The following is a 20,194-nucleotide window of genomic DNA, read 5'->3' on the forward strand; positions in this document are numbered from 1 at the left end:
ACTCAGCTCAGGTTCAGACCAGATATTACAGTGTGTGACAGAGGACAATGTCATGATATATTGTGAGTGTTTTTTATTGTGATAAACGGCTAAAGTGACGCTGATTGTCTCATCCTACTAGTTGTTCAGTCCTCAGGACATACAGGGTTCTGTGAGCCAACTGTGAAGGGTTATATGCAGTGTTGCCAAGTCTGCTTATTATAAGCGACTTTGGGCTTGGTGTCCTGTAAATTGACTTGTAAATATTGGTGTTTGTGGTTTTTGGTCTGGTTTCTAAAGTGTAGATGATTATTTGGGTCTTGCTTCCTAATGTTTTTTAAACCAGTGGATCTCAAACATTTTCACACCAAGGACCCCTAAATTAATATGTATTTGTCCACAGACCCCCATCTGAAAATATTCTGTGCCAGGGACACATTTTTCACATTTTCCGCCGAGATTCTTTTGAAAATAGCAGATCCACAAGCTCACAGCGGTTGTGAGCTTGTAGATCTGCTATTTTCAAGTAGCCGATGTATACAGGTTTAAAGTGCTCATGTGGCCTATCTCTCACACAATCTGGCAACACTGAAGAAAAAAAGGAGAAAAAACAGTCAGTGCTGCTCCTGGATCCAGCAGGATGTAATCATGAAGAAAACACATGATCTGAACAGTTTAATAGAGGAGAAAAACTACGTTATTGTTAAAAACACCAACAATAAGATGTTTGGTATACACTAACACTAACACAGGTCTTCATCAGGACAGAGTGATGAAGACCTGTGTAGGTCCAAACATGTTGCTGTTTTAAACAATACACTTAGTTTTCTCCTCTGTTAAACCTTTCAGTGCTCTGAGCATGTGTTGTGTTGTGTTGTGTTGTGTTGTGTTGTGTTGTGTTGTGTTGTGTTGTGTTGTGTTGTGTTGTTATTCAGGTCAGTCCTCCAGGCTCTACATGTGAGCCTGATTTGCAAATGTCAGTTAAAGATGTTTGCTTTAAAAATATATATATATTCAAAGATTTGCACAGATGTTCACGATTTTTCAAAAATAGCAGATCTACAAGCTCATAGCGTGGGAGCTTGTAGATCTGCTATTTTTGACTAGCCAACACAAAAAAAATCTAAAATGACACAGATGCTTTCCTGGTTTGATAATACAGGTCAGTCCTCTAGTCTCTACATGTTGTAGTGGGTTATATGTTATATGTTATGTTGTTATGGGTCAGTGCTTCTCAAACGTATTCATGCCAAGGACCCCTAAATTGATTATGTATTTGGCCGCAGAGTCGCAGACCCCCATCTGAAAAAGTTTGGTCATACAGAGTACAATAAAACATCAAATGGAATTAATTTTGGACATCTTTCAGGTCACATACATTGCATATTCTATTCTCTTCTGGCACAGCTGAGAACCGACCTACCTCAATAGCAAGAGGCAGGATATCAGCTCTCAGCTGAGCACACAATGACCGCTGGTTTCTGCTTAAAAAGGATTTGACATACAGTAGGGCTCAGTACCAAATCACTGCTTAGTCTGGACATATGATCTAAGTTTTGGCTTGGGCCATATGTCGTTTGACCACTACTTTTGTTGGGGACCACCTGGTACCCCCCCCCAAGGACCCCTGGGGGTCCCCAGACCCCACTTTGAGAACCAATGCTATAGGTCAGTGTTACATAGTGTTGTATTGTGTCGTATAGGTCAGTCCTCCAGTCTCTACATGGATGCTGTGAGAGAGCAGTGAAGGTTTACATAGTGCTATGTTATGTTCTATAGGTCAGTGTTACATAGTGTTGTGTCGTATAGGTCAGTGTTACACAGTGTTATATATCCTATAGGTCAGTCCTCCAGTCTCTACATGGATGCTGTGAGAGAGCAGTGAAGGTTTACATAGTGTTACATAGTGTTACATAGTGTTACATAGTGTTACATAGTGTTACATAGTGTTACATAGTGTTACATAGTGTTACATAGTGTTACATAGTGTTACATAGTGTTACATAGTGTTATGTTGTTATATATCCTATAGGTCGGTCCTCCAGTCTCTTCATGGATGCTGTGAAGGTTTACATAGTGTTACATAGTGTTACATAGTGTTACATAGTGTTACATAGTGTTACATAGTGTTACATAGTGTTACATAGTGTTACATAGTGTTACATAGTGTTACATAGTGTTGTATATCCTATAGGTCAGTCCTCCAGTCTCTTCATGGATGCTGTGAAGGTTTACATAGTGTTACATAGTGTTACATAGTGTTACATAGTGTTACATAGTGTTGTATATCCTATAGGTCAGTGTTACATAGTGTTACATAGTGTTACATAGTGTTACATAGTGTTACATAGTGTTACATAGTGTTACATAGTGTTACATAGTGTTACATAGTGTTACATAGTGTTACATAGTGTTACATAGTGTTGTATATCCTATAGGTCAGTCCTCCAGTCTCTTCATGGATGCTGTGAAGGTTTACATAGTGTTACATAGTGTTACATAGTGTTACATAGTGTTGTATATCCTATAGGTCAGTCCTCCAGTCTCTTCATGGATGCTGTGAAGGTTTACATAGTGTTACATAGTGTTACATAGTGTTACATAGTGTTACATAGTATTACATAGTGTTACATAGTGTTACATAGTGTTACATAGTGTTACATAGTGTTACATAGTGTTACATAGTGTTACATAGTGTTACATAGTGTTACATAGTGTTATATATCCTATAGGTCGGTGCTCCAGTCTCTTCATGGATGCTGTGAGAGAGCAGTCAGAGGAGCCATCATCCCAGGCTGTGGTCTAGACTGGCTCCATCTCTACCAGGACCTGGTGGAGTCTGACCGTCTCTGTCTCAACGAATGGGGAGCCATGAACGACCTGGAGTCTGTCCGCAGAGACAGCGGGGGACAGAGGTGTGTGTGTGTGTGTGTGTGTGTGTGTGTGTGTGTGTGTGTGTGTGTGTGTGTGTGTGTGTGTGTGTGTGTGTGTGTGTGTGTGTGTGTGTGTGTGTGTGTGTGTGTGTGTGTGTGTGTGTGTGTGTGTGTGTGTGTGTGTGTGTGTGTGTGTGTGTGTGTGTGTGTGCGTGCGATCAGTGGTTCCCAAACAGTGGGTTGGGACCCATTTTTATGAGTCGCGACTCGCAAGTAAATATCTCTTTTTTTACTTCTTATATATTCTTCTTATATATTTCAAAAGATTTCCAATTTTCTTTTCTTTTTTTCTCACAATTATTCATTAAAAAAAATTCTAAATTCCTTTAAAAAATAAATTTAAAAACCTTTAGAAGTATTGAAAATAGCAGATCTACAAGCTCACACCGCGTCCCATTGTGAGCTTGTACTTAGGTGCTATTTTCACTACTTTGGGTCCCGGGAGTAAAACAAAATAATGTGTCTTTATGATCACGACCAAAAAAGCTTTGTGAACCACTGAGCTAGATGTCTGACTACATTATTATTATTATTAATACACAACAATAACTACACAGCCCGTCACACAGGCTGTGTGTAGTTATTGTTGTGTATTAATGTTGTTGTTTATGTGTGTAGTTAATGTTGTGTATTAATTAACATGGGTGTCTATGCAGCTCCTCAGACAGACTGTGTGTAGTTAATGTTGTGTATTAATTAACATGGGTGTCTATGCAGCTCCTCAGACAGACTGTGTGTAGTTAAAGTTGTGTATTAATTAACATGGGTGTCTATGCAGCTCCTCAGACAGACTGTCTAAAGAGATGCTGATCAAGGAACATCTGAGAGACATCATGAGGACTGAAGATCTGGAGAACCTGACCTCTAAGATGGTAACCTTTAACCTTTAACCTCACCTCCATTATGATAGATAAGATATGATGGAGAACCTGACCTCTAAGATGGTAACCTTTAACCTTTAACCTCACCTCCATTATGATAGATAAGATATGATGGAGAACCTGACCTCTAAGATGGTGAATATATGATCTGTATATCTCTGCTGTCGGGCAGAAACCAGCTAACTCCAAAATGTACATTTTTCAGGAAATGACTAAAACAAAACACAAAGTGTAATTATATTATTGTCTCCGCCGGAGGTGGAGAGTATGTTTTCGCTTCGTCCCGCCGTGTGTTAGCATGGCCCCTAGCCAAGCTAACATTGGTCAAGCTCCACGTGACACGTGTCAATATGTTGACACCAATGCCTTTGATTGGCTAGAGGGACGCATGACTAAATAAAATCCTATAAATAGGTGTGTCACTTCAAAAGGCCATTTATGACTTTTGAATTGAGGTAAGACAGGATCAATCAGTCTTGAGAACACCTAACATTGGTCAAGCAAAGGCGCAGAAGGCCAAAGCTAAGCAAGCATACTCATCTACAACAGTAACACAGAAGAGGACTATAGAGTTTAATTGATCCCACAACAAGGCCGAAGTCTTAATACTGTAACAATTGGCCACCTTGATCAAATACATTATGTAGCACTAGAGAAAACTGACATAGATCAAACACACCAATCAACTGCTGAAACTGTTCAAGACAATGAAGATGAAGAAGACAGACAAGCATTTGAACAAACCAGTCAATTACGAGGACTCCCATATGACACATTGCTTCAAGAAGAACATCTTTTAGATGCAGACACTACATATTCAGTCGCCCCTGCAGAACACCAAAAACCACGCGCATTCTACCAAGACGACCCGTTCTACCAAGACGACCCGTGCTATTAAAATAGCACGGGTCTGCTGGCGGAGACTTGTGCTCCGAGGAGCACATTTTCTAGTATTATATTATATTATATTATATTATATTATATTATATTATATTATATTATATTATATTATATTATATTATATTATATTATATTATATTATATATTATATTATATTATATTATATTATATTATATTATATTATATTATATTATATTATATTATATTATATTATATTATATTATATTATATTATATTATATTATATTATATATTATATTAGGAGGTTTTGTTCATCGTTGATAAGAACAGCTGAATGGACCTCCAAGCTCACACTGAGGTTGGAGGTCAAAAAGGGGTGGAGCCTGGAGTCAGCTAAACCAGCTAACTCCACCCTAACCTCGCATCACCAGTCTTTCCACCTCGGAGGAAAGCCTGGTATTGGTTATTAAATGGCCCGTGTGATCCGGTGTAGGCCACAAAAAAAAAGAAATAGCTTCCGTTTTTTGCTGCTTCCGGTTTTGCGGAGCCGCTTTGTTTTGGTTCCCCAATTTAAATGCTGAATCGATAACAACGGTAGACTAGTCTAAGAAGTCTCCGGAAATTACACTCACATTTATATTTATTTTGTATTTTAAAAATAAGCTAAACTACGCCGCATCAAGGATTTTATTAGGTAGGCCCTAAAATTACAATGCCCTTGATCGTGGGCGGAGTTATTTGTGGGTGGAGCATATAGGGTTGCTTCCGCTCCTGACCTGATCACACGCCCGAAAAAAGTATTGATCCCAGGCTAACTCCACCCTGTTTTGGAGGAGTTAGCTGGTTTAGCCCATTTTGGGCGGGAACCCCTATTTGTAACTATACTTTTCAGGACGGGAAGCCCTTTTAGGGTTCTTGTTGCTATGTACAGTATATAGAAACATACATCTGTTGTCATTTTTGAATAAATATTTAAAGTTTTTCATAAAAAAAAAAGGTCAGGATTTAGAAGGTGTTTTTAGAATGGGTCTAAATGGTTCAGCAGAAAGATCCAGTGGAGTTAGCTGGTTTAGTCAGAAGCGCTTTTTAACACTTTTCATTGGTTCAATCTTTTTTTCAATAACACTGATTTATGGAAAAAAAGAAAAAGCTAAAAAACGTGTAGCTTTTCAGCTACAATAGCCGTTTTGATTCCAAATAGGGCAATAGTGTGACACCTGACGCGAAAAAAAACAACAACATGTTGTCACCTTTTTCACCTCAGGGCTGTTTGCATACCTGACAATGGAGTTAGCTGGTTTCTGCCCGACAGCAACAATATAATATTCATAACCCAGACTATAGATAGATGGTGATTCTGGACACTTAACACTTTGAAATTATGTGCAAAAATATTGTCACTGCATACAGCAAGAATATAATATGTTTTCACATCTTTCAACCTGGTTCAGTGGAATAAAGAGTCAGGATGCATCCTGTCTGGAACATTCAACCAAACTAACAGATCTACCAGCTCATAAGGCGTCACATTGTGATGTGTTGTGAGCTTGTAAATCTGCTATTTTTAGCTAATGTTCCCCCCAAGATAGGGATGCTGTAGTTGTGTAGTGGTTCAAGTCTTGCTGCAGGTTTTCTCTGCACTAGAGCAGTGGGTCTATACATCTAATGTTTTTGTCCTATAGGTACGTTCTTCACTAGAGGAGAGGATCTATATATCTAATATTAAATGTCTTCCTATAGGTTTGTTCTTCACTAGAGGAGAGGGTCTATACATCTAATGTTTTTGTCCTATAGGTCCGTTCTTCCCTAGAGGAGAGGATCTATATATCTAATATTAAATGTCTTCCTATAGGTCCGTTCTTCCCTAGAGGAGAGGATAGGCTTTGACATGAGGCCTTATAAGGAATACATTGATAATGAGATGATGGTGGTGATGGCACAGATGGACAAACCCTCCAAGATATTTGACTTCCTGTATCTGGTGAGTCACCTCTAACCTCTCACCTCTGACCCTCCTAAACCCTTAAACCCTCCTAAACCCTTAAACCCTCCAAGATATCTGACTTCCTGTATCTGGTGAGTCAACCCTCCTACCCTTAAGCTGAATTCCAAAACCCCAAATCTCGGCCACTCGCTCACTCCCACTCGCTCACTCCCACTCGCTCACTCCCACTCGCTCACTCCAGCTTGACCCGGAAATAGTTTGGTCCCAATTGTTCATTTGCTTTTCGGAGGAGACGAGTGGAGGAGACGAGTGGAGGAGCCGAGTGGAGGAGCCGAGTAGGCTCTCTGAGTGTACATGAAGTGTAGGCTCAACCGCTCTTCAAATCTCCTTGTGGAAGACTTCCTCATCACATGTACACGTTGTTTTCATTCTCCTGTGACGTATACATGGTCCTCCTCCACTTGTGGCCACACACACACACACACACACACACACACACACACACACACACACACACACACACACACACACACACACACACACACACACACACACACACACACACACACACACTGCTTGAAACCTGAAACCATGCCGAAAACACCGGCGCGATAATAGTCACAGAGTAGCAGCACTGACCATCCCTACTCCCTACTCCTTACTCCTTACTCCCTACTCCCTACTCCCTACTCCCTACTCCCTACTCCCTACTCCCTACTCCCTACTCCCTACTCCCTACTCCCTACTCCCTACTCCTTACTCCTTACTCCTTACTCCCTACTCCCTACTCCTTACTCCCTACTCCCTACTCCCTACTCCCTACTCCTTACTCCTTACTCCCTACTCCCTACTCCCTACTCCTTACTCCTTACTCCCTACTCCCTACTCCCTACTCCCTACTCCTTACTCCTTACTCCTTACTCCCTACTCCCTACTCCTTACTCCCTACTCCCTACTCCCTACTCCCTACTCCTTACTCCCTACTCCCTACTCCCTACTCCCTACTCCCTACTCCCTACTCCTTACTCCTTACTCCCTACTCCCTACTCCCTACTCCCTACTCCCTACTCCCTACTCCTTACTCCTTACTCCCTACTCCCTACTCCTTACTCCCTACTCCCTACTCCCTACTCCCTACTCCCTACTCCTTACTCCTTACTCCCTACTCCCTACTCCCTACTCCCTATTCTGTGAACATCTGCATTGACAAGTGAATAGACGAGAGAAATTCTTCTGCCTTCTGCTTCATTTGCACATTTGACAATGCTGCTAAAGATACATACTGAATGCACATTGTGACACTGCTGCTAAAAAACTACTTTATCTATCATATGGTGTTTTACTGCGTTAGTCGTGTGTGAGTGTGACAAATAAAGACTTGATTGTAAATGCTTGTTTTGCCCCGCAAGCTATGGGACGACCATCTCTGGCCGCTGGAGACACACACAGACAACTCACACACACTGACAACTTCTAAAGGACTTTCATTTAGGACCATGTTTACACACACTGTGTTTTATAGGCTCAGGTCCAACATGGTGACAGACATCCTTCCTCCAGCCTTTTGCTCTATAAATTGTAGGAAGTGTGCTTTCACCAAGACATGATCATGTGACCGTTAACTTCCTGTCTGTTAAAGCAGTGTGTTGACCCCGATAACACTGTGTGTGTGTGTGTGTGTGTGTGTGTGTGTGTGTGTGTGTGTGTGTGTGTGTGTGTGTGTGTGTGTGTGTGTGTGTGTGTGTGTGTGTGTGTGTGTGTGTGTGTGTGTGTGTGTGTGTGTGTGTGTGTGTGTGTGTGTGTGTGTGTGTGTGGGTGGTTGTAGGGTTCTGAATGGAATGCTGCCAACTCTGAGGAGCTACAGAAGAACAAGTGAGTCATTTCATCATATCAGCTGTAAACACACACACACACACACACACACACTTAACCACGTTCATCCTGGCCTTCCTGTATTGTGCATTATGTCATCATAGGCCAACTTTAGCAACATTTTAGAAAACAAATAGCGGATTTACAAGCTCACATGACATTGCATGCATTGTGAGCTTGTAAATGGTGCATTTATATAGCGCTTCTATCCAAAGCGCTTTACATTGATTGTGCCATTAACCCATTCATACACCGATGGCGGAGGAAACCATGCAAGGCACCAACCTGCTCATCAGGAGCAATTAGGGGTTCAGCATCTTGCTCAAAGACACTCGACACTAACTCTAGGGGAGCGCCCCAGCCCGGGATCGAACTGGGAACCTTGCGGTTTTCTAGTTCACTCTACCCGGCCACTCTACCCCTGAGCCACTGCCGCAGTACTCTAGCTTACACTAGTACACTAGCTTTGGTACTCTACATTTACTTTATTTATTCACTTAAACCCTATAACTCCCAGGTCCCCCAGGGCTCTGTACTAAGTCAGCTAGTATTTCCCTCTACACCAAATCTCTTTGCTGAAAAAAGCTAATGTGCAAGTTCATTGTGACGGGTTGTGAGCTTGTAGATCGGCTATGTTTGCCTCAGAATAGGGATTCTGAATGGTAGTTATATCTGTGATGTCATCATGTTCAGTGTTGAGTACATTGAGCATTGGTTACATTTGTATTGTTATGTTTACAGTGTTGGATACATTCTGTATTGTTATATTGTATCATTATGTTTATAGTGTTGGATAAATGGATACATTGTATAGTTATATTTTATATTATATTGTATATTTACAGTGTTGGATACATCCTGAACGTCACCAGAGAGATCGACAACTTCTTCCCAGAGTCTTTCACCTACATGAACATCAGAGTTTATGATGTGGAGTCTACTGACCTTCTGCCCCACTGGAAAGATACCTACAGCTTCATAGATACCGCCAGGTTAGATACCTACACCTTAACCCCACCCTAACCCCACTGGAAAGATACCTACAGCTTCATAGATACCGCCAGGTTAGATACCTACACCCTAACCCCACCCTAACCCCACTGGAAAGATACCTACAGCTTCATAGATACCGCCAGATACCATACCCCACCCTAACCAGACCCTAACACCACCCATAACCCGACCCATATGACAGATAATATTCCATACAAAAAAAGAAGAGATATATTGCAATGCAAAACAATGTTAACAAGATGAACAAGAAGGTTGTATGAATACAGGAAGCCTCTGTACAGAATTAAGGGACATGTATGCCCAAGGCCAGAGCACACAACATGTTATGAATAAATGACAATAGAGGTTTAAAAACAGACTCAGACCGTCTACAGGAAGCTGAGCCATGATTGACTTGATTCTAATGCCTAGCTAATGGCGTCGTCAAGGTTTTTAGTCGGGATACATTATCTGTTTTGTGTTTTCCAATTAGAACTTTGAGAGGTCTTTTAGTTTGGCCAGTGTAGGTTAGTCCACAGGGACACTTTAACACATAATTAACATGAGTGGAGCTACAGTTTATGGAGGAAGAGATTTTATATGTTTTGGTGGGTGAAAATCTTTGTATTAGTAGAGTTTGAACAATGGGCACAGTTGTAGAAGCCCTTTGGAGGGTGATAGGGAGCCATGTAGAGGGTAGGTTTGTTATGCCTCTTACCAGAAAAGGATGAGTTAGTTCTGTGGCTTTGAGTGTGAAGTCTGTAGATGAGCTGCAGATATTGGCCAACTGGAATATTACCAATAGGATTGTTGGAGTGGTTGTTGTCCGCTCTAAGTCCGCTCTTAGTGTCTAATAAACCATCATTGATCATCATCTCTAAGCAAAGTGTTTCTACTGAGTGGCTTACAGTAGTTAGTAGTGTCTAACCCACTGGAATATTACCAATAGGAGTGTTGTCCACTCTAAGTGTCTAACCCCTAGATAGTGAGAGACTCCAGGCCAGCATCATGTGGGATACATGTATAGAGACTGTACATCTAGTGTCGCCAAAATATGATCAAGCTCAACCTTCAGATGACATTAGTATTCTATTCAGAACATGAGTATATGACCCGGATAGATTAGTATTCTATTCAGAATATGAGTATATGACCCTGATAGATTAGTATTCTATTCAGAACATGAGTATATGACCCTGATAGATTAGTATTCTATTCAGAACATGAGTATATGACCCTGATAGATTAGTATTCTATTCAGAACATGAGTATATGACCCGGATAGATTAGTATTCTGTTCAGAATATGAGTATATGACCCTGATAGATTAGTATTCTATTCAGAACATGAGTATATGACCCTGATAGATTAGTATTCTATTCAGAACATGAGTATATGACCCTGATAGATTAGTATTCTATTCAGAACATGAGTATATGACCCTGATAGATTAGTATTCTGTTCAGAATATGAGTATATGACCCTGATAGATTAGTATTCTATTCAGAACATGAGTATATGACCCTGATAGATTAGTATTCTATTCAGAACATGAGTATATGACCCTGATAGATTAGTATTCTGTTCAGAATATGAGTATATGACCCTGATAGATTAGTATTCTGTTCAGAACATGAGTATATGACCCTGATAGATTAGTATTCTGTTCAGAACATGAGTATATGACCCTGATAGATTAGTATTCTATTCAGAACATGAGTATATGACCCGGATAGATTAGTATTCTATTCAGAACATGAGTATATGACCCTGATAGATTAGTATTCTATTCAGAACATGAGTATATGACCCTGATAGATTAGTATTCTATTCAGAACATGAGTATATGACCCTGATAGATTAGTATTCTATTCAGAACATGAGTATATGACCCGGATAGATTAGTATTCTATTCAGAACATGAGTATATGACCCTGATAGATTAGTATTCTATTCAGAACATGAGTATATGACCCGGATAGATTAGTATTCTATTCAGAACATGAGTATATGACCCTGATAGATTAGTATTCTATTCAGAACATGAGTATATGACCCTGATAGATTAGTATTCTATTCAGAACATGAGTATATGACCCTGATAGATTAGTATTCTATTCAGAACATGAGTATATGACCCTGATAGATTAGTATTCTATTCAGAACATGAGTATATGACCCTGATAGATTAGTATTCTATTCAGAACATGAGTATATGACCCTGATAGATTAGTATTCTATTCAGAACATGAGTATATGACCCTGATAGATTAGTATTCTATTCAGAACATGAGTATATGACCCGGATAGATTAGTATTCTGTTCAGAATATGAGTATATGACCCTGATAGATTAGTATTCTGTTCAGAATATGAGTATATGACCCTGATAGATTAGTATTCTATTCAGAACATGAGTATATGACCCTGATAGATTAGTATTCTATTCAGAACATGAGTATATGACCCTGATAGATTAGTATTCTGTTCAGAATATGAGTATATGACCCTGATAGATTAGTATTCTATTCAGAACATGAGTATATGACCCTGATAGATTAGTATTCTGTTCAGAACATGAGTATATGACCCTGATAGATTAGTATTCTATTCAGAACATGAGTATATGACCCGGATAGATTAGTATTCTATTCAGAACATGAGTATATGACCCTGATAGATTAGTATTCTGTTCAGAACATGAGTATATGACCCTGATAGATTAGTATTCTATTCAGAACATGAGTATATGACCCGGATAGATTAGTATTCTATTCAGAACATGAGTATATGACCCTGATAGATTAGTATTCTGTTCAGAACATGAGTATATGACCCGGATAGATTAGTATTCTATTCAGAACATGAGTATATGACCCTGATAGATTAGTATTCTGTTCAGAACATGAGTATATGACCCTGATAGATTAGTATTCTATTCAGAACATGAGTATATGACCCGGATAGATTAGTATTCTATTCAGAACATGAGTATATGACCCTGATAGATTAGTATTCTATTCAGAACATGAGTATATGACCCTGATAGATTAGTATTCTATTCAGAACATGAGTATATGACCCTGATAGATTAGTATTCTATTCAGAACATGAGTATATGACCCTGATAGATTAGTATTCTATTCAGAACATGAGTATATGACCCTGATAGATTAGTATTCTATTCAGAACATGAGTATATGACCCTGATAGATTAGTATTCTATTCAGAACATGAGTATATGACCCGGATAGATTAGTATTCTATTCAGAACATGAGTATATGACCCTGATAGATTAGTATTCTATTCAGAACATGAGTATATGACCCGGATAGATTAGTATTCTATTCAGAACATGAGTATATGACCCTGATAGATTAGTATTCTGTTCAGAACATGAGTATATGACCCGGATAGATTAGTATTCTATTCAGAACATGAGTATATGACCCTGATAGATTAGTATTCTGTTCAGAACATGAGTATATGACCCTGATAGATTAGTATTCTATTCAGAACATGAGTATATGACCCTGATAGATTAGTATTCTATTCAGAACATGAGTATATGACCCGGATAGATTAGTATTCTATTCAGAACATGAGTATATGACCCTGATAGATTAGTATTCTATTCAGAACATGAGTATATGACCCGGATAGATTAGTATTCTATTCAGAACATGAGTATATGACCCTGATAGATTAGTATTCTATTCAGAACATGAGTATATGACCCTGATAGGACAGCTAATGGTGAACATATTCAACACATTGAGACCATGGCTCTGTAAGGCTGCTAATAGAACACACTATAGGGCGTTGGGGAGGATCTACAGTAGATTTGGTAGACCATAGAATACTGACCTATAGGATGGTCCATGATGAACCTTCTCTTATGAGACACATTAACACTATTTATATTTCCTCAGAATAGGGATGCTACTTGCTATAGGGTTCAAGTGATTAATGTAAAAAAATAAATCCCATCACACAAGCATTTGGCGGCCGCTATGTAGTAACTCTGAGGACCCCCTAGGGGTCCCGGACCCCCTGTTGAAGACCCCTGATGCATACATACATCAACATGTATCACTTATTAGATTACTTTTATCTCAATTTAAATAAACTGTCAAAACAAAACAGAGCCCTATAAACAGCGCCCCCTGTCTCCTCCTGCAGGAAGAGCGGCCAGTCGGTATTGGTTCACTGTAAGATGGGCGTGTCCCGCTCCGCCTCCACGGTCGCCGCCTTCGCCATGAAGTCTCAGCGCTGGACGATGGACGTGGCCCTGGCCTACGTCAGAGACCGACGCCCCATCGTTAAGCCTAACGAGGGCTTCATGAGGCAGCTGCTCACCTACAACGGGATCCTCAATGCCAGGTGAGCTGAGTGTTGATGATGTCACCAATATGACATTATGATCAATACAGAGTAGATTATCTAATGATCCACTGAACAATAAGTACTATTTGTCTCTATGTAATGTATTCACCCCTGGCCTGGTGGAGGCCTGTGCTCTGAGAAGCACATTGTTGCGAACGCAGCCGCGCAAGTGGAGCTTACTATGAAACCGTGCTCGGGTTGTGTCTCTGTCTGTGTGTGCCTCTGTGTGCACTGCCTTTGTGTCTCTGCCTCTCTGTGTCTCTGTGTGCACTGCCTGTGTGCAGCTCCTCTGAGATAAGTAAATGTCCAATTTAGACGTACCATACATCAAATGAAAGGTCTTTGAAATCTGAACACACCTGTCAAGGTTGTGTTTAAGCCCGCCCCTTCCCCCGGAAGCCACGCCCCGGAGAAGGCTCCTAAAAACTCCCCATTGAAACCCCATGTTAAATGAAAAGTGCCCGAATCGCTCCGAAACTTTTTCTACCCCCCCTAAGTGGGGGTCTACGAACAAATACATTGGGCTCGGATTTTCGCTCCGCCCCCCGGAAGTGGGTGAAACAGGCACTTCAAACACTTTGTTGAATTGTTCAAAAACATTCAAAGTTTTTTTTTGGTGAATTTGTATTTTTCTAAGATGCTCCTTTTAACGCAGAATTTTTTTTAATTTAATTATTATTTTTTTATTGGTTACTTTTTTTTAATATTTTTTTTTCATTTTTTTTGCGTTCGCTTCCCGCGTTCGCGCGTCTTACTTGTTCTAGTTAACACTGAGGCCCCGTTCAGACGTTTCTCTAGAGAAAACTGCATATGGAAGAAAAAGGGAGGAGGGAGAGGGAGTCTTCACTTATAAAGCTTGGTCCAAGCGGCCAAAACGTTGCATCCTAAATAAACGTCTTTATAAGTGAAGACAGTGTGTGGGACTCCCTCTCCCTTCTCCCTTCTTCTTCCATATTCAGCGTTCATACTCTGAGGAACCTGTCCGTTCGTAGGTGTGCAAAACGACATTTTCTAGAGAAAACGGCAAAATAAAATATCAGACATGTGTCCGTTTAGACGGCAGCAACATTTTTTGGGGGTTGAAAATGCAACAAAGTGAAACCTCCTTCCAGAGTCATGGATCACATGGGCTCACACCGTGTACACCGTGACATCGTGTAAACTAACAGCTGTGATAGGAAGTAGAACAGATGTGGTTCAATAGAGACACACGGCCGGAAGCGGAAGGCCTACAAATCCACGCCCACTTTTGACACTCGGGGTCCGTTAGAACGATGAACTGCAGCTCTCAATGCAATCTCTATGAGAGGCATTGTAAAATACCGTCATTTCACTGGTTAACTACTGAGGCTGTAGCGATTTTTTTTGTGTTCTAATAATCTGTCCCATTTGTTTAATTTGTCCTTTTTAATGTCCCATATCTTTCATCTCGATATACTACCCACAATATACTATAATATACTCCATCAGTATGTCAAAACCGCTAGCATCGGAGATCCCGAGTTTAAGTGGTCGCATGGTATATACGTCACGGACGCATCCTTGGCGAAACTGGCGAAAGTGGCCGTTTTCAATAGGTTTTGGTCATTATCTCTGGAACAGAAGGTCCAATCTGCTCAGTTCAAAGCTTGTTTGATGCGTGACTTTGAGGACATTAAGCACGCAATGACACATTTTCGTTTTTTATTTTTATTTTTAGGGGAGGCGAGATCTTAGTTGGGCAGGCAACCGCCTCTCCTGCCTCTACAGTGGGTACGCCACTGGTCGGCGCTCGGCACTCGTAAAGACAGTGATGTCACTGAAATGCCCGTCTGCTGTCTACCCTCTGCTGTGTTAGCATTATGGGTAACTCGTTAAAGTGGCAAATTAAATGTGAAACACATCAACTATTAAGAAAACAAGAAGATATGTTGACAAAGACACTCCATACATTTGGAAACATATTTTTATTTAAATCAATATCGTCTTCAGTTAATGCAGGATAATTTTAAAAGTAGGCTAACTTTCATATCCTCTCATAGGGAATGCATTGGCAGCTGCAGTTCATCGTTCTAACGGACCTCGAGTAGCGGCGCTGTCTCAAAAGTGGGCGTGAAATTTGTAGTCCCTGTGTGTCTCTATTCGAATGCGTGACTGGTCTATCTGGCAGTGCGTCACAGCGCCACCTGGCTTTATGAGCTGTGTGCTGCATTAAACCATCTCCACGTGTCATCCAGGGTTTCCTGCAGGAGAAAGGTTAGCCTAGGGGGAAGAGTTTTGATTCATTTATTAATTCATTCTTATTTTTGCCCTCAAAATATTAACGAGTTGGTGGGAAGATGGGAAACACGACTACATCATGCTACGTGTCACACTGCAAAACGTTGTGAGCTTGTAGATCAGCTATTTATTTTATAAAAAACAAAACAAAAATCTATGGGGGTCAGTTGGCGCTAAATATTTTCTGATGGGGGTCCGTGGCCAAATACATATTAATTTGGGGGTCTTTAACATGAAAATGTTAAGGACCACTGATACAGTAGATTGACTCCATCTACTGTATACTATTTGGTTCACACTTTTATGTTTTATTTTATATTTTTGTAGCAGCAGACAGTGAAAACTCATTCTCCAAAAACAGCATTATGGTCAGCTGTGCTCTTATTTTACAGTCAGAAGTCAAACACTAACTTTCCTATAATTTGCCAATAATACTCTTAATTTGAAGTCCATTGACCGAAAGTAAGAGGTTTACGTTGGTCTGAGTTGACCAACATGCTGACCACTGATCATTCAATAAACTAGCGTCGGTTGCGTATTGAGAAACCAACGTAAAACGTGAAACTAACGTGCGGACACAGTCGTGCTCGTCTCATGCACACGCCTGCCCGTGTTGGAGTTTAGTTTTGGATTTCTTTTCTAAGTGACTCACGGGTAAAGAAGGCTTAAAACATTAAAACATTAACGTGAGGTACACAGCACTGGTCATAGAGTTATAATCTATCACTGGCTGCCTTTAGCTGAAACCTAACTTTACGTCACCAAGCTTTCCACCATGGAGGAGAAAAAAGGAAAATAATCTGACAGCTGGTGCGTGGGATCACGTCTATCTACTGTAGATAGACAGATAGATGTAACGATATAGCCTACTGTAGATTATATATCGTTACATTTTGCAACGTGGTTAAAACAATCTATATTTTCTATATTTTGATATAATTGACTTATAATATTCAAGCCCCGGTGCACGCAGCACGCTCTCCTCCTGTGGCTCGCCCCACCGAGCCTACAATGGTCTGCCGGAAACCCTGTAGTAATACACCAATACAAAGTGAACCAGCTCTAGTCCTGTCCTGATTCATTGCACAAAATAAACGCTGTGGGTGGTTGTACCATGACAATCAGAATGGGTTTCCCTGTGTATTTACTCATCAAGATTTGGCACAACAAATCATTTAATTGATAAGCACACCGCCGCACTTAACATCTCCAGACAAGCCGACGGTATCCATCATAATGTTAATGAATGTTTTTAGTTCTACCAGCTCCACAGACGGCTCTCATATGGGAACATGAATAGGCTCCTTGTATTGGGAGGGACACAGTGACATGATTGCTTTGCACCTGGACTCCAGTGGTCTCTGTGGGGGAGGAGTCTCTGTGGGGGAGGAGTCTCCAGTCCCTTGGTCTGAGACTGACTCCAGTAGACCCTGTATATATATATAGGTTCATCTTTGATTCTCTGCTGACGCTATCCAAAGAGTTTATAAAGCCCCCCCATAACCCTGTGATAATGATATGTAGAATAGATGATAATATATGGAATATTGAGAGAATGAGAATATATTATTCTGCTTGTAAATGGTCTCTTTCATTGCCGTTTCCTCAGCAGGAAACCATCCGTATTTGAATGGATTAATTTACGCCGTCTGCCTGCAGATAGATGGGTCATGGATGTTATATTGATCATTCTCTTCACCAAATGCTGTCATTCTGTATCTAACATGAATAGCAAGTACTGTACGCCACTATTCGGGACGCATACAACCAAAGCGAGCCGCTAGCCACGCAGCCGTGCACCACACCGAGCCGCGAGCCGCGCCCAAAGCGAGCCGCAAGCCGCGCACCAAAGCGACCCGCGAGCCGTGCACCAAACCGAGCCGCGATTCGCGCAGCAAAGTGAGCCGCGAGCCGCGCACCAAAGCGACCCGCGAGCGCACACCAAACCGCGAGCAGCAAAGTGAGCCGCGAGCCGCGCACCAAACCGACCCGCGAGCCGAAACACCGACGCGCGACACGTCGTTTTCAGATCGTTATTTTCGGTGCGACACAAGCATAAATCATTTGAAGGGAATCCCACTTTTTAAGAAGAAAACACCAGAGCAATAAATACTGCCGCAAACATCTACTTTTCTTAAACAAATATCTCTGCTCCGTTTACATTCTCTTCCACAAAGTGTTGTTGTTCTTTAGTTCCTATCTATCTCTGCTCCTATGAAGTGTACATTATCTTTTTCATATTATTATTATGAACTTTATATTGTAGTTTGTACCCTGTATTCTGAGTTTGTGACTACAACAAGTAGCAAAATAGAATGTACATTAGGACAGTGGTTCTCAACCTGTGGGTCAGGACCCCCAGGGGTTTCCCCACATGATTTGGGGGGGGGGTCCCCAGATGACAGTGAAGTCACAATCTAAGGACTTTTAAGATATTTTTAATACCTCAAGAAAGAAAAGAAAAAAGACTATTACTGCATCCAAACTAATCAACAAACTATACTATAAATACGGTCAAAATTGTGAAATAATATAAGAAAGAGGCGATCTACAAGCAAGGCGTTGTGAGCTTGTAGATAAAAAAAAAAAAAAACGACCTTGTAGATCTGCTATTTTGACTATGTATCTGTGGAACTGAGTTAAACTAAATTAAATGCCTCAACTCCTAATTCCAAGCGCTTCTCAGGGTGGGGGGTCCCCAGTTCAAATATGATTATTTTGGGGGGTCGCTGCCTGAAAAGATTGAGATACACAGTCACACACACATAGCAGATATGGAGATTGGAGATCAAAGAAAACGATAGAAGGGGGGGGGGGGAGACGTGTAATTGGGGACCCATAAAATGTTTCTGGGACCCATTTGAATGACCACCTGTGGGTCCCGGGACCCATTACATTGAAAACCTAGCAACATCACTGTTTTATAATCTAATACTATAGGCGCGTTCGAAAATTACGCACTGGAGCACACTCGCCTATTAGTTTGTATTGGCCAGTGCGCTCAGTGCTGTATTTTCGAACGCACCCATTAATAAAGGGGGCGTGGTTTGGTTTCCAGCAGCTCTCTGGGGGCGGGGTTTGCCTAAAGCTCCGGTTAGTTCTCAGATCATTCATTATAATCATTATAATAATGTGTGTTTCAGTCAGCAGCGTCACAGCGCCCTCTGGAGGAGGAAGTCCAGAGACCAGAGGAGACAGCTGTCACTGCAGAGAGAGGAGAGGGGAGAGGAGGAGGAGGAGGAGGAAGAGGAGGAGGAGGAAGAGGAAGGAGAAGGAGAAGGAGAAGAAGGAGATGAGGAGGATGAGGGGATTGATGAAGACGATGATGAGAAAGATGAAGGTGTGGACAGTCCAGATGAAGCTGATACAGATGCATTTAAAGAGGTTTGTAGATCCATTATTTATAACATCATTATTTTTATAATAAAGAAAAAGAGTGAAATGTTTGAATTAACTTTATTTTTGTCTTTCTTTCACTCTTTTATTCTGTCTGTTTTATTTCTTTCATTACCCCCCCCCCCCCACACACACACACACACACGCACACACACACACACACACACACACATCAAGGTGTTTGAAGACCCCGCCCCGCAGTCGGCGACCAATCCAGACGCTCCACAAGCAGCCACGCCCACTATCACCATTAACGAGGCTCAGAAGGTGAGTGATGCTCTGTGTGAGAACTGATCCATAGAGACACACTAGCTGTAGAATACAACCCTCGTAGACGGATTTATGATTCTGACGTCTTCAATCTACGAGAGTTGTAGGGTTCACCCCTCATGGACACAGGGACTTTCTGCACTATGCCCCGTAGACACTCCAAACATGTACACATTGAAAATAAAGGTGCTTACCCCCACGCCCTAAATGTTACCTGTCTCTACGCGGTAGTAGTTTAATGTAATAATCCATATCTTTCAATAAAAAAGTGTTTTAATGCCGTCTGTGGCCCGAACGCCATTTTTTCACCCTCGTTTACTTCCTGTTTACATTTAGTGTAATTCCGGGTTTCACCGGATGCGCCCCGTCACTACCGTCACTACCGCCCATTGGGAACTTCCGACAGAATCGGCCACAGAC

General features: G+C 41.1%; 1 protein-coding gene across 1 annotated transcript in view; it reads left to right on the forward strand.

The window, feature by feature from the left end:
- Window positions 1-20,194, forward strand: part of LOC308075836 (protein phosphatase Slingshot homolog 3) — a 39,586-nt gene that overhangs the window by 12,737 nt on the left and 6,655 nt on the right. Inside the window, exons 8-15 of the mRNA XM_080415812.1 lie at window positions 2,712-2,894; window positions 3,691-3,784; window positions 6,506-6,634; window positions 8,424-8,470; window positions 9,316-9,462; window positions 13,646-13,846; window positions 19,252-19,492; window positions 19,682-19,771. Coding sequence (XP_080271938.1) covers window positions 2,712-2,894; window positions 3,691-3,784; window positions 6,506-6,634; window positions 8,424-8,470; window positions 9,316-9,462; window positions 13,646-13,846; window positions 19,252-19,492; window positions 19,682-19,771 — 1,132 coding nt within the window. The remainder of the gene's footprint in view (window positions 1-2,711; window positions 2,895-3,690; window positions 3,785-6,505; window positions 6,635-8,423; window positions 8,471-9,315; window positions 9,463-13,645; window positions 13,847-19,251; window positions 19,493-19,681; window positions 19,772-20,194) is intronic.

This window comes from Gymnoscopelus braueri, assembly GCF_963280865.1.
Source record: "Gymnoscopelus braueri genome assembly, chromosome: 20".
Taxonomy (NCBI): Eukaryota; Metazoa; Chordata; class Actinopteri; order Myctophiformes; family Myctophidae; genus Gymnoscopelus; species Gymnoscopelus braueri.